Source organism: Culex quinquefasciatus, chromosome 2 (assembly GCF_015732765.1).
Source record: "Culex quinquefasciatus strain JHB chromosome 2, VPISU_Cqui_1.0_pri_paternal, whole genome shotgun sequence".
Lineage (NCBI taxonomy): Eukaryota > Metazoa > Arthropoda > Insecta > Diptera > Culicidae > Culex > Culex quinquefasciatus.
The window spans coordinates 69,927,972-69,940,328 of record NC_051862.1 but is presented as its reverse complement, the minus strand read 5'-3'; the positions used below and the strand labels follow the sequence as shown (position 1 = coordinate 69,940,328).

Below are 12,357 nucleotides of genomic sequence, written 5' to 3'. Positions count from 1 at the left end.
AGATGTTAGTATACATTCTACATGAACACCTGCAACTTAAAGCACCATGAAAAGTTGTGTCAGTTCCGAGATATTTGAGTTCAAAGTTTTGGTGCTCTGGAGTAACCATGGGCGGGAGAGGGTTAATAAACGATACCTGTCAACTAGTGAAAACGTTTTCTAAGCTAACGCATCCTTATTTTTATTGCTGAATATCGTGAAAAATAAATCAAAATCTAGTAGTGTAAAAACTTAAGATCAGTGCCATTTTCATGAAATTAAAAATGTTTTTTTTTTATACTGGAACTGACTTATTAATGGAAATAGATTTATTCGTGAAAGGGGATCAATTTTGAAAACAAAAATCTTACAGCATAATTCAGTAAATTCAGAAAAATATCTTACGATCTTCAAGAAGGTAGTTCAACATATCTGAAAAAAAAAAAGATTTACGAATGTTTTGCTCTACATTGTAAATTTTGACAAATGTTCGACTTTTTTTCGATTTTTCAACGATTTAAAGCAAAATCCACACAAGGTACCGTCTACTGGGGTGAACCGGGACTACAGTCTGAATAGGGACAGCGCGTTTTAAATCACTTCAAAGTTTCAAATTTGGAAATGAATGTACACATTTTGTTGCTCTGAATCTGGTCTAACCGAAACCACTCAAAAATATCAAAATACATATTGCTAAAACTGCTGTCCCAATTCGCCTCAGATGACGGTAAACACCTAGTTTCGAGTAGGAATCTCGCAATCGTGAACGCCAAGGCAATGCTGTAGAGCGAGTAATTTGATTTGATTTTGATTTGGTGACATAGGATAGAGTTGATAGAGTTGGATTTCCAAAAATTGTATAAATTTAATGTTTACAGAGTTATACAATAAAATTTAAAAAAGGCTTTGGGAATTCGGACGATGTCAATCATTGTCTGTTAAGGTTTCCCGCGACAGATAACGGACGACGAAACAAAAAGAAACGCCAAAAATCTATGACTTCTAGCAAAAGGGCCGTAGTGTATCCCTTTCATGCCAGATGTAAACATCTTCTAGCGTGAGCAAGGCACACTCTTTGTTTACAAACGGCCCATTTGCATTATTTTGCTACACAGTAAAAAAATTCTGTGTAAAATCGCATGCAACATCACCTTTGTGAGCAAAAGCATGTAATATTGTATGAGAAAACGTGTACACAAAAAGCATGTACAAAAGAAAAATAATTAAATTTTGCACACCCCAAAAATAACATCAATCTGGTGAGAGTCATATCCAGATTACCAATTCCGCGCTCCAACCATCTCGGCTATCTCGCCGCTGTATATTTAGTTGAATCAACACCGATGTAGCTGTACGTTCCCCATACATCGTATACAGTTAATTCAGTAAACGACGTACGGGAAACCTACTGGTACATCGGCGTAGAACACAGAATTTACAAGACGGTGAGATAGCCGAGACGGTTGGGGCGCGGACTTGGTAATCTGGATGTGACTCCCACCAGATTGATTGTTATTTTTGGGGTGTGCAAAATTTATTTGTTTTTCTTTTGAACATCATTTTTATGTACACGTTTTCTCATATAATAATACATGCTTTTGCTCACAAAGGTGATGTGCATGCTTTTGCATGCGATTTTACCATCGGATTTTTTGCTGTGTAGAACTTATATAGACAACGGACAACGTCCAAATTTCCAAAACCTTTTTTTCGAAATACACTCAAACCCCGATGGTTTGACACCAACTGTTGTCACCCTTTTACACGGAGTTCACAAATACTACCAAACGTTTGTTTTGATAGTGTGCGTAAGCTTCGTGTAAAAAGTGACAGTTCGTCCATGATTTTATTTTAACCCCTTCCCGCCCAGAGCAAAATCGAGATTTTTCGCGTTTTTTTTTCATTAATCATAACGTAATGATTCGAAATCCGGACACTTAGTACCATATTATTTTTGTTATAGCTGGCAAAAAATCATGTAATAAGTTGGAAATGTAGAAATGTCATGAAAATTTAAATGACTTGTTGTGCTTCGAATCCCGGACACTGTTAAAAGCTGATTCGAAATCCGGACACTTTTGCTTCGAATTCCGGACACTCGATTTTGCTTATGAATCGCTCAAATTTGGACTGGAATGTTAGTGAATGGCATTTTTTAGGTCTCAAATAAGCTGTTAACATCAAAACAATTGATAGTTTATATAACAATTTGCTAGAATTTAAGGAAATCAAAAACATAAATTTCTGCTTTGTCTTCCCGGTGCTTCGGACGCCTATGAAGTATTTCCGTTGAAATGTTTCGCATTTTTGGAAAACTTATAATTTTATTTTATTTAATTGTTTTGGCATTAACTACAGCGTTCAAACAAACTTTAAATGAAAGTTGATGTTAGAATTCATCAAATAACACAGTTTTGACATTCATAATGCGAACTTATATCCAAACAATAGATAAAACAAGTTGAAGTGTCCGGGAATTCGAATCATGACGTTAACTGGATCAACCGAATTTAATGAAATTTTTAGGTTTATAAGTTAACATTCTATATAAACTAATGCAGGTTGAACCATGTTAAGCAAATACATGGTTGCAGCGAAATTTGATTTTAAAGACAACAATAAGTGGTGCACTGAAGCAACCATGGGCGTTAGAGGGTTAATAGATACTAATAAAGATACTTGTTCCGGGATCTTAAGTTCGAAATCAAATCAGGCTTTCAATTTTACATAAAAGTTTCTATGACACCAAATTTGCAAATCATCACTATATCAAACTGCACACTATTGAAAACAAACAAGGATTCGTGGTCAGTGACCATAATTACCCCTTAGGACAAAGTCAAAGTCATGAAGTTTGAAAGTTTGGCAGCACTGCTATGCCATAGCAAAACATAAGAAGAATATGATGCAATATAATTTAGATCACTTCAAACATCCATTTTTCAACGGCCAGGTATACCGCGTTAAGATTACCGCAAAGATGTGTCGTTATTTTTCTATAATCAAGTTAGAAATTGACAATGATTTCCTAGAAAAACGAATAATGAGTTTCCTAAAATAAGTAACCCTACTTCATAATTGCAGGTAATCGACCTCCTAAACCCGGGCACCGCCCGCAAACCGCTCGCCGTCCGGTGGTCCAAGAAGTCGCGCGGTTTCTTCGTGGAAAATCTCTTCACCGTCGACTGCGAGGAGTTGGACGACCTGCTGGCGGTCCTCGAGGAAGGTACGTGTGTGGCACACCCCTTCACTTTGACGAGATTTAAATTGAATTTGTTGCATTTTTAATGCGATTTAAATTAAATTTTCTTTTCCTCGTTTTAGGTATGCGGAACCGGTCCGTGGGTTGCCACTCGATGAACGATTACTCGTCGCGCAGCCACACGATCCTGACGGTGCACATCACGTCGGAGCAGCAAGCCGAAGGCGGGGTGTTTATTTCGAAGCAAGGGAAGATCAATTTTGTCGATCTTGCTGGCAGTGAGATGACCAAGAAGACGCATAGCGAGGGGAAGACGCTGGAGGAAGCGAACAACATCAACAAGAGCCTGATGGTGCTAGGGTATTGCATAGCTTCGTTGAGCGATTCGAAGAAGCGCAGCGGTCACATACCGTACCGGGACAGCAAGTTGACCAAGCTGTTGGCGGACAGTTTGGCGGGAAACGGCGTTACGCTGATGATCGCGTGCATATCGCCGGCCAGGTCGAACATTACGGAGACGCTGAACACGCTGCGGTACGCGGCACGGGCCAAGAAGATCCGGACGAAGCCCATCATTGTGATGGACCCGAGGGAGGCGTTGATCCTGAGCTTGAAGCGGGAGATTGGAGCGCTGCAGGTCGAGAACGATCATCTGCGATCGGCGCTGAATCTGCAGTCGGAGTCACAGGAAATTAACAGCCAGGTGGACTTTTTGGAGCGAAGACCTATTCCGCGGACGCCACCCAAGCTGGACCTGGAGAAGTTGACCGATATGGAGGGTGGTGAGTTGAAGGACCTCGTTAAGGTGTACATGCTGGAGAACCAAGCCCTGCGCCAGGAAAACTCCGAACTCTACTCAACGCGGGAAATGATCATGCGCGACCAGGAGGTGGTCTGCCGGGAGAACGAAAGACTGCTCAAGAAGCTGGAGGATGTGAATTCGTGCGTTTCTCAGAGACCATCGCTCGGAGCAGAGCTTAATATCAACTCTCGTTTCAGGGTTTGCTGCCGGTCGCCGATTATTCCGGCTAGGCCGACCTTCTCGGCGGAGATGCTCAACCTGTCCGCCAGTGGGGAGGACATTTCGAACGTTTGGCCAGCGAACGCGTTGAGCGTTAGCAGCGATAGCATGGGGAGCGTTAGCGGACGGTACAAAAATCATGAATCGCTGGATGGGCGCGTTTCGGCGAATGAGAACAAGATTCCCGAGCTGCTGCAGAAGGAGCTGGACAAGAGGCGGATTGGGGATAGGTAAAGTTTGTGATTTGTGTAGTATTCCAAGGATTAATAATTCTTATTTTCGCAGCATCACGACGATTGCCAACAATCTGAAGCGACACAACTCGTGGGAGAACAATCGCTCACCGGTCGGGACCAACAGCAGCCAGATCGTAAGGCTGGCCTCGCGGAAAGGTTCCGCCGACAGTCGCCACTCGGACCAATCGTCGCAGCGGCGAACGTCCCAAACCCGGATTATAGAGTAGGTGGTTTATCCTTAAAATGCTTCCAATTAAATTCGCAAACCTTTCCCACTGGCCACTCTGCGAGAGATTCTCAATTTTGAATTTTGTGAATCTTCCTCCCTCCTCTTCCGTGCACGCAACGCAGCATTAAACCCGCCTCGTATCCGTACGCTTCCGACTCCGGGCTAGGGCTGGGCGCGTCGGCTTGGTCCTTGGCGTCCCGAAGGCCCCACAGCAGCATCGTTGGCGATGTCAAGCAGTCGTCGCCGCTGCTGCTGCTGCGCAAACAGAACAACCATTTTCTGAACAAAAGTCGAAGCACGGACGAGTCGGGCGATCTGCTTCCGCTGATGAAACGGAACATCTTTGGCAGCCTGGTGTCGCTCGACGCGGACGGGAGCTCGTTCCGCCGTTGACGGTGAAGAGGTAGAGCACGCGACTTCCTCTCTTTGCCTTGTAATTTTTAGACTCGCTCGAATGCATGCTGTTTAGCTATTAGAGTGTAGACAGATTCAATCGGCTTGCACGTGGTTTCGTCTTTGAAAATTTTAAAATTCCGGAGAAATTTTACAACAATATTGCTTGAATAGTTGCAAAAATATATGTTACTCTAATACCAAACTATAATCGCAAATAATATTTTCTTTCTTTTCAGCATGATCAGCTAAATCTTCGGCAAAATTTTAACGAAGGAAAACTCGATTGGATCTTTACAAAACAAGCAGGGATAGGAGTAAATAGGATAGGAATGATGTAAAATCTGGTAGCTAATTGAGAAGGATTTGTTTGCGGGAAATGTGCAAAAGTATTATTGTAATATTGTTCTTAGTAAAGATGAGCACATTATGTTTAATGTCACACAACAAATTAATAAAAAAAATCATCAAGGGATTATTAGTAATTTTCTACACATTAATTTGATGACATTCTTTATAATAGTTAGTTTTTTTTGTGAAATTTTCATGTTTGGTTGGTAAAAAGTTTAAGTCACGGTAAGTTTTTTTTAAACCTCGAGCTTAGGTTGATTACCAATCAAAATTTTTGCTCAAACTGATTAAGTTTTTTTAATTTCACAAATTGCAATGAACTTTACTTCCAATTTAGTAAAAAAAAACGGAATCGACGTAACACTTTATAATGTGGCCCTCTTATACCTTGCGGTTTCGTTAACGGTTCCACAGGCGTGTATCGTTCTTTTTGCGACAAGACTCCGCCTCTCGGGTCTCATAAGTGTGAAGGTATAGCACGGGCACCAAAAACCTATATTTACAATTAGAATTTTCAGTTTAGTTATCCCCTAATAAAAAAAAACAGCTGGTAATTTTTATTTCAATCTTAATTAAATTAACAATCCAACAAAACCGGTTGAAGTTTTTGTTTATTAAAAGGAATTTAGTTGGGTACCCAACGTTCGGGACTGCAGGCTTTAGGGATTATTTTCAAGACCGCCAAGTTAAGGCTATTTTTATGTTTAAACATTTATTTATATGATAAATGATTTTATATTTTTTTTAGTACTGCCTTAATTCAGTCATTGATTTTGATTAAGAAAGTTTTTCAATCCCAATTTTTATTTAGACTTATTTTAAAAACAATCATCACTTACCTTACCTTAAACTTGGATAACTGAACGATCAATTTGCAAAATCGGCGTCCGGACAGTATTTGGACCACTTCCAATCACTTTTAACACAAACAGGTAAAGCTTTCTGCACGGCAGATTTAAATTTAAAAAGCTAATTTCACAGATTTACAGGGTACAAAAAGGTTTAATTTTGTATGCTGAACGCACCAGCAACATAAAGGTAAACACATATTTTGACAGCACGACTTAACAACATTGGCAAGGTTGCCAGAATGTCAAATGATTTTGGTGAGTCGAGAGTCGACTTTGAGGTGGTAATACACGCGCATTTCAATATGCTCTGCTTTGGGTGATATTTACACATCTAAAGTTGTTTAAGGTCCAATAAAACAAATTTCCAGTTTTTGCTTTTTGGGTGTTTTTTTTAAACCGCCATGAGCCAAAAAAAAAAAAAAACTTAAGACATTTTCGCATATCTAATCTAAAAGAATGTGTAATGTTTTCAGTGTTTTTGGAAAATTGATTCAAATTTTGCAAAATTTTAGCTCAATTGAATCACTAGAAATCTAGAGTACTTTTTCAAAAGGTCCTATGTGCAAAAACCTCAATCTGAGAAATTTGATGACAAAGTTTTGGTGCACATTTTTAAATCTCATTTAAACACGCTTGGGTATTTTTCGATTCTGAAAACGCCGAAATGGGTCTAGAGTTATGCTTTTCAAGTGTGCAACTCGGGATCATATAAAAGTTAATATTACACTTAGTTCTGAAGCAATTTGGTTCATACAACCTATGAGTGCACATAGGACACGTTCATAGGACAAATTTTGCACATAAGACTTAACGCATTGGACTATATTCATGTGGCATTGCACATAAAACTTTATGAAATAAAATTTAAATCTCGATTTAAAAAACAATACTTTTTGATAACAGTGTATGTCCAACCCTCTCGCAACGTGTAGGCAACAGCTGATGAAGAGCATGAAATATTTCAATGCTTCCAGCGCGTGAGAGGAGAGAGAAACCGTTATAACCAATCAGACTTCTGTCAGATGGGTGGCGGGTAGGATAATTTACGATGTTAAATTAACCAATGCGCCAATGTAAACAATGATTATTGTTTACCTTGGCGCATTGGATATTTTGACATGGAAAATTGTTCTATCCGCCTATCATGCTGTGAGCGCACATACTACTGTTGTGTTTAATTTTTTAAAGCAATAGCAATCAATGTACGGTCGAATACAGGTGCGTTTTTTAAGGTGAGATTGTACATCGAATAAAATAATTTCAGCAACTGCAAAGCTTTTAGCTTCATTGCGTCAAAAATTAAATAGGACCACCGTTCGATCTTGCGCTGCGCTTGGCGTGAAAGGGGACGGCCAAGGGCTGTCGAATCTGGTACCTGGACGTCGAGGATGTCCTCTACATCGACGTGGTCCTCTCTGGTCGGCCCTCAATGACTCTGTTCTCGTGCATCCCGGCGTTGACATCGCGTGCTGGTATCACGGCTGGTATCAAAGCTACAAACATGAGATTTGTTTAATCACGCCTTCCGTCGGACGGGAAAGTAAATGTTGGCCCTGTCTAACCTAGAGGTAAGGTCGTTAGCTCAGTCCAGGTGTAGGAGTCGTCTCCCTGGGTCTCCTGCCTCGGTGGAGTCGCTGATAGGCAGTTGGACTCACAAATCAAAGGTCGTCAGTTCGAATCCCGGGGTGGATGAAAGCTAAGGTTTAAAAAGAGGTTTGCAATTGCCTCAACAATCAAACCTTCGGACCGCCTGACCGGGTTCGGGGAAGTAGCGATCAATGAAGTATCATGTCCACAATTGAACGTTGTAGCGTTTGAAGATTTCGTTTGTAAATTTTGAGTAGAAACCACAAAAAATGTATTAAACTTAATTTAAATACCATAAGAACACCCCTCTTTGGGCCACTAAACGCACCGCATTTCCTCGCCCTCACACACACAAACGGCGATCAAGGCAAAAACACGACCACACGTTCGTGGTGTTTCCGGCCAGTTCGAGAGAAGGCGAGAGAGCGCACGAATGTAGGCCGTGAGCGAGAGAGGAGAACGACGGGATCGCGAGAGTTGCTGGTTGTTCGGCACGTCGACCGATCAACTCGGTCAGTTGGTTCCAGCCTAAGAAAGCAACCACACGCGTTTATGCGAATCGTCGCCGAAAAGTAGAGTTCGAGTGGAAAGTTTGGAACGTCCGGCCCGCAGGCCGTCTCTGTTGGTGCGAGGTCAAGAAAAAGTCAGTCGGCGAAGGTCGCCGAATCTTCGGCTGCCGCGATCCACTCAGTGCGCCGGATTTTCTTCTGGAACCGGTTCCGGCTACAACCGAACCCGGGAGTTGGCCGTGCGGCTGGAGGCCGCGACACGTGGCCGCGGGGCAACCCGACTGCACCTGGACGGCGTGGCACAGTAGAAACCGGTCGCCGCGTGGCCGACCCGACGAGGCCGCGGAGCGGTGATGGAAGAGGCGGAGAAACTAGGCCGCGGAGCGGTGATGGAAGAGGTGGAGAAAGGGGCGAGGAGCGGGTAGAAAACGTGCAGTGAGACGTTGAGGAAGAGAAGGCCATGAGAAATGGACAAAAATGTGCTGCGATGAAGGTCGCGAAATAAAGATGTTGTGGGGCAAATAGCCAATTGTTGGTGTTGTTATTAGAAAGAGAGATTTTCTTTTGTTACAATGGCGCCCAACTAAAAGACCCACACGGAAGAGCTAGTCTAGGAAAAAGGCAATTGTCTAGAATTGTTCAATGTGTGATCGATGAGTTTTGAGCCATAAGCTCGTTCAGATCGAGAATATTTGTGATTGGTTTGGGTAGGAGGAAAAGGGGCCGTGCCAATAATTTTGCCATCAAGATGGCGCTCAAATCACTTCTGGCAGGACTCGCTGCCGTATTGGGCTTAGTTAAGTATAAGGTTTTTGTACAATTTTGATCTGGCGAGCAGTAGAGGCTCGCGTACCTCAGTTTGGTTAAGGTTTAGTTGCTTCGGCAAACACGATTTGTTGCATTTTGGCACGGTGCCCAAGAGAAGAGAAGGACTGCGAGTTTTTTGCGAGCTACTGTTCGAAGCTCGCAAAAAACTCTGCTTTTGCGTTGGGGTTGTGTAGCGTTTGAAGATTTCGTTTGTAAATTTTGAGTAGAAACCACAAAAAATGTATTAAACTTAATTTAAATACCATAAGAACACCCCTCTTTGGGCCACTAAACGCACCGCATTTCCTCGCCCTCACACACACAAACGGCGATCAAGGCAAAAACACGACCACACGTTCGTGGTGTTTCCGGCCAGTTCGAGAGAAGGCGAGAGAGCGCACGAATGTAGGCCGTGAGCGAGAGAGGAGAACGACGGGATCGCGAGAGTTGCTGGTTGTTCGGCACGTCGACCGATCAACTCGGTCAGTTGGTTCCAGCCTAAGAAAGCAACCACACGCGTTTATGCGAATCGTCGCCGAAAAGTAGAGTTCGAGTGGAAAGTTTGGAACGTCCGGCCCGCAGGCCGTCTCTGTTGGTGCGAGGTCAAGAAAAGTCAGTCGGCGAAGGTCGCCGAATCTTCGGCTGCCGCGATCCACTCAGTGCGCCGGATTTTCTTCTGGAACCGGTTCCGGCTACAACCGAACCCGGGAGTTGGCCGTGCGGCTGGAGGCCGCGACACGTGGCCGCGGGGCAACCCGACTGCACCTGGACGGCGTGGCACAGTAGAAACCGGTCGCCGCGTGGCCGACCCGACGAGGCCGCGGAGCGGTGATGGAAGAGGCGGAGAAACTAGGCCGCGGAGCGGTGATGGAAGAGGTGGAGAAAGGGGCGAGGAGCGGGTAGAAAACGTGCAGTGAGACGTTGAGGAAGAGAAGGCCATGAGAAATGGACAAAAATGTGCTGCGATGAAGGTCGCGAAATAAAGATGTTGTGGGGCAAATAGCCAATTGTTGGTGTTGTTATTAGAAAGAGAGATTTTCTTTTGTTACAACGTTCAAAAAATTCCGAGCTTCACTTGAATTTTGAATATTCAAATTGATGTAAGTGCGACAACTGGCCAAAGGGATTTCAGGTCAGAACATGTTTGCACACGTTCAGGCCCGACTACCGCAAAAAATTGTAATTGTTACTCGGGACCTTAGCAACCAAAATCAGCTGTCGAGCTTAAGTATAGCCCCTAAACTACTTTAAATTGATTTAGTAATATTGAATCTAAAATGGCGGTTATGAAATATTCAAAAAAAGGATTTTGTAATTTAATAATCAACTATTTAGATAAGATTAAAAGGGTTGATTGCAGAACTCGAATTGAAAGTAAAAAAAAATAAAAAAAAAACCAACCAAAATTGATAAAGAAAAATCAGTTCAGTCAAACAAAATCTAGAACAAACAAAATCCTGCGCATCGAGTGCGTCGCATAAAGCTATCGTTGCTGTTCTATCCTTACCACGTAGATACCGTTTTGGAAAATTGTCCTTTCTGAAAATGGCCGCTACAAAAAAAAATCTTTTTTATGGAACGTGGATGATCTCAATACCCAGCACTCTTGAAGTGTCCGCGTGGTTTATTAATGGCCTGCTACGGTTATTTGTTTTTTTTAGTCTTACAAAACACATAATTTATTATTAACGTCATACTTTTATAAAAAAATCCTAAATAACAATTTAGTTTATAACTAGGTTATCATTCGGGAAATTTGATTTTTTTGGTGAGGTAACCATTCGGGTAAATGTAAATTCGGGAAAACGACAGTTCGGTAAAATGGCCATTCAGGTAAATGACATTCGGGGATATGGAATTTTCGGGAAAATGATTTTCGGGGATGTGGAATTTTCGGGAAAATGATTTTCGGGGAAGTGGCACTTTCGGGGAAATGATTTTCGGGGATGTGGAATTTTCGGGGAAATGATTTTCGGGGATATGGGATTCGGGAAAGTGGGATTCGGGGATAAGGGATAAAACCGTTTCCATGTATTTTTTAGATCTGCATTCTATACATGCAAATAACTCGCATAGGCATTTGGATGGTGTTAGCTCTGCCGAGCTTCGGTGACCCATTTCTACGCTGGCTAGCCGAGCGCGAGGTCCCTCAGCTTGAGTCGACAAGCCCCGCCCTGAAAAACGTTTGCATCAATCGGATTCAAACGTTATTTAGAACTTCCGAACCCTTGTCAAATGGACAAGGACCCAGCGCGTATATAGTAACAGTAACAGTATTCCTAATTCCAGTCATAGCCTACCAACCAAGTCGCGATGGCCTAGTGGTTAGCATTTTTGCTTACCAATCCAAAGGACGGGGGATCGGAACCCCGACTCGAGCGACTTTGATTTTTCGTTCATGTTCAGAGTTTCAAGATTTATATTTCCTATAATTTCTCGTTGGGAGCAGATGGGAGTCGAACCCAGGACCATTCGCTTACAAAGCGAACACCGTAACCAGTCAGCCACGGCCGCTCCAATTTATATTTTAATTATCCATTATATCTTTAACATAGGTCATTTTGATGTGAGCGTATGTGCATGATGATTAAAATATATTTATAATTGCTCATAGGTCGATTTGCTACCGTTCTATGTACACGTTCGACCAGAATGCACATAGAACAACCAGTTGGTAAAATGACCTATAACCATTTTGTTTAAAATTTATTGAGAATAGTTGTAGGTTGTTTTGTAGATAAATATTATATTTAAAAATATAAGAGTTTCAAGAAATCGGGTTAGCGGATAGTATAGTTTTTAGTACACCGAATATAATGCAATAACTAACTCAGTTTGTTTACTTTTGGCGCATAGGACCTTTTGAAAAAGTACTCTAGAAATGAAACACAGACGTTCAAGCAGACTTGCACCCGAGCTTGCACCTCAAAATTATAAGTGTAAAGTGATTTGTGCTCTCATTTGCTGCTTCGCACGTGCTCACGCTCAACTTAAAAACAAAAACACGCTTCACACACACTGAGAATAGACGGGCGAGCTGTCACGACAGCAGCGCCATCAGCGCCGGGTGAGTGGATGCCGAAACAAAATTGCATTTGAAATAACCGTTTTTGGAGGACGATGGTTCGGCACTCGAGTGTCCCGTCTGTTTGTCTGTGATAAAAGGTTTCTTTTCCAATTAAAAGTAAAATA

General features: G+C 42.3%; 2 protein-coding genes across 8 annotated transcripts in view; one reads left to right on the top strand and one right to left on the bottom strand.

Annotated features, from left to right (window-relative positions):
- LOC6050648 (kinesin-like protein KIF12) overlaps positions 1-5,545 on the top strand; it is a 44,934-nt gene extending 39,389 nt beyond the window's left edge. For 5 of the 6 annotated variants that reach the window (XM_038258062.1, XM_038258059.1, XM_038258061.1 and 2 more), the window contains exons 6-11: positions 3,064-3,205; positions 3,304-4,123; positions 4,181-4,432; positions 4,488-4,661; positions 4,790-5,070; positions 5,300-5,545. In XM_038258062.1, coding sequence (XP_038113990.1) covers positions 3,064-3,205; positions 3,304-4,123; positions 4,181-4,432; positions 4,488-4,661; positions 4,790-5,060 — 1,659 coding nt within the window. In that variant the 3' untranslated portion in view covers positions 5,061-5,070; positions 5,300-5,545. The remainder of the gene's footprint in view (positions 1-3,063; positions 3,206-3,303; positions 4,124-4,180; positions 4,433-4,487; positions 4,662-4,789; positions 5,071-5,299) is intronic. The other variant, XM_038258063.1, reaches the window with a different exon arrangement.
- LOC119767962 (zinc finger protein Xfin-like) overlaps positions 1-6,477 on the bottom strand; it is a 62,873-nt gene extending 56,396 nt beyond the window's left edge. Inside the window, exon 1 of one of the 2 annotated variants that reach the window (XM_038258065.1) lies at positions 6,251-6,477. The gene's annotated coding sequence lies outside the window, so the exon portion shown is untranslated. The remainder of the gene's footprint in view (positions 1-6,250) is intronic. The other variant, XM_038258064.1, reaches the window with a different exon arrangement.
- Positions 6,478-12,357: the final 5,880 nt, after the last annotated feature.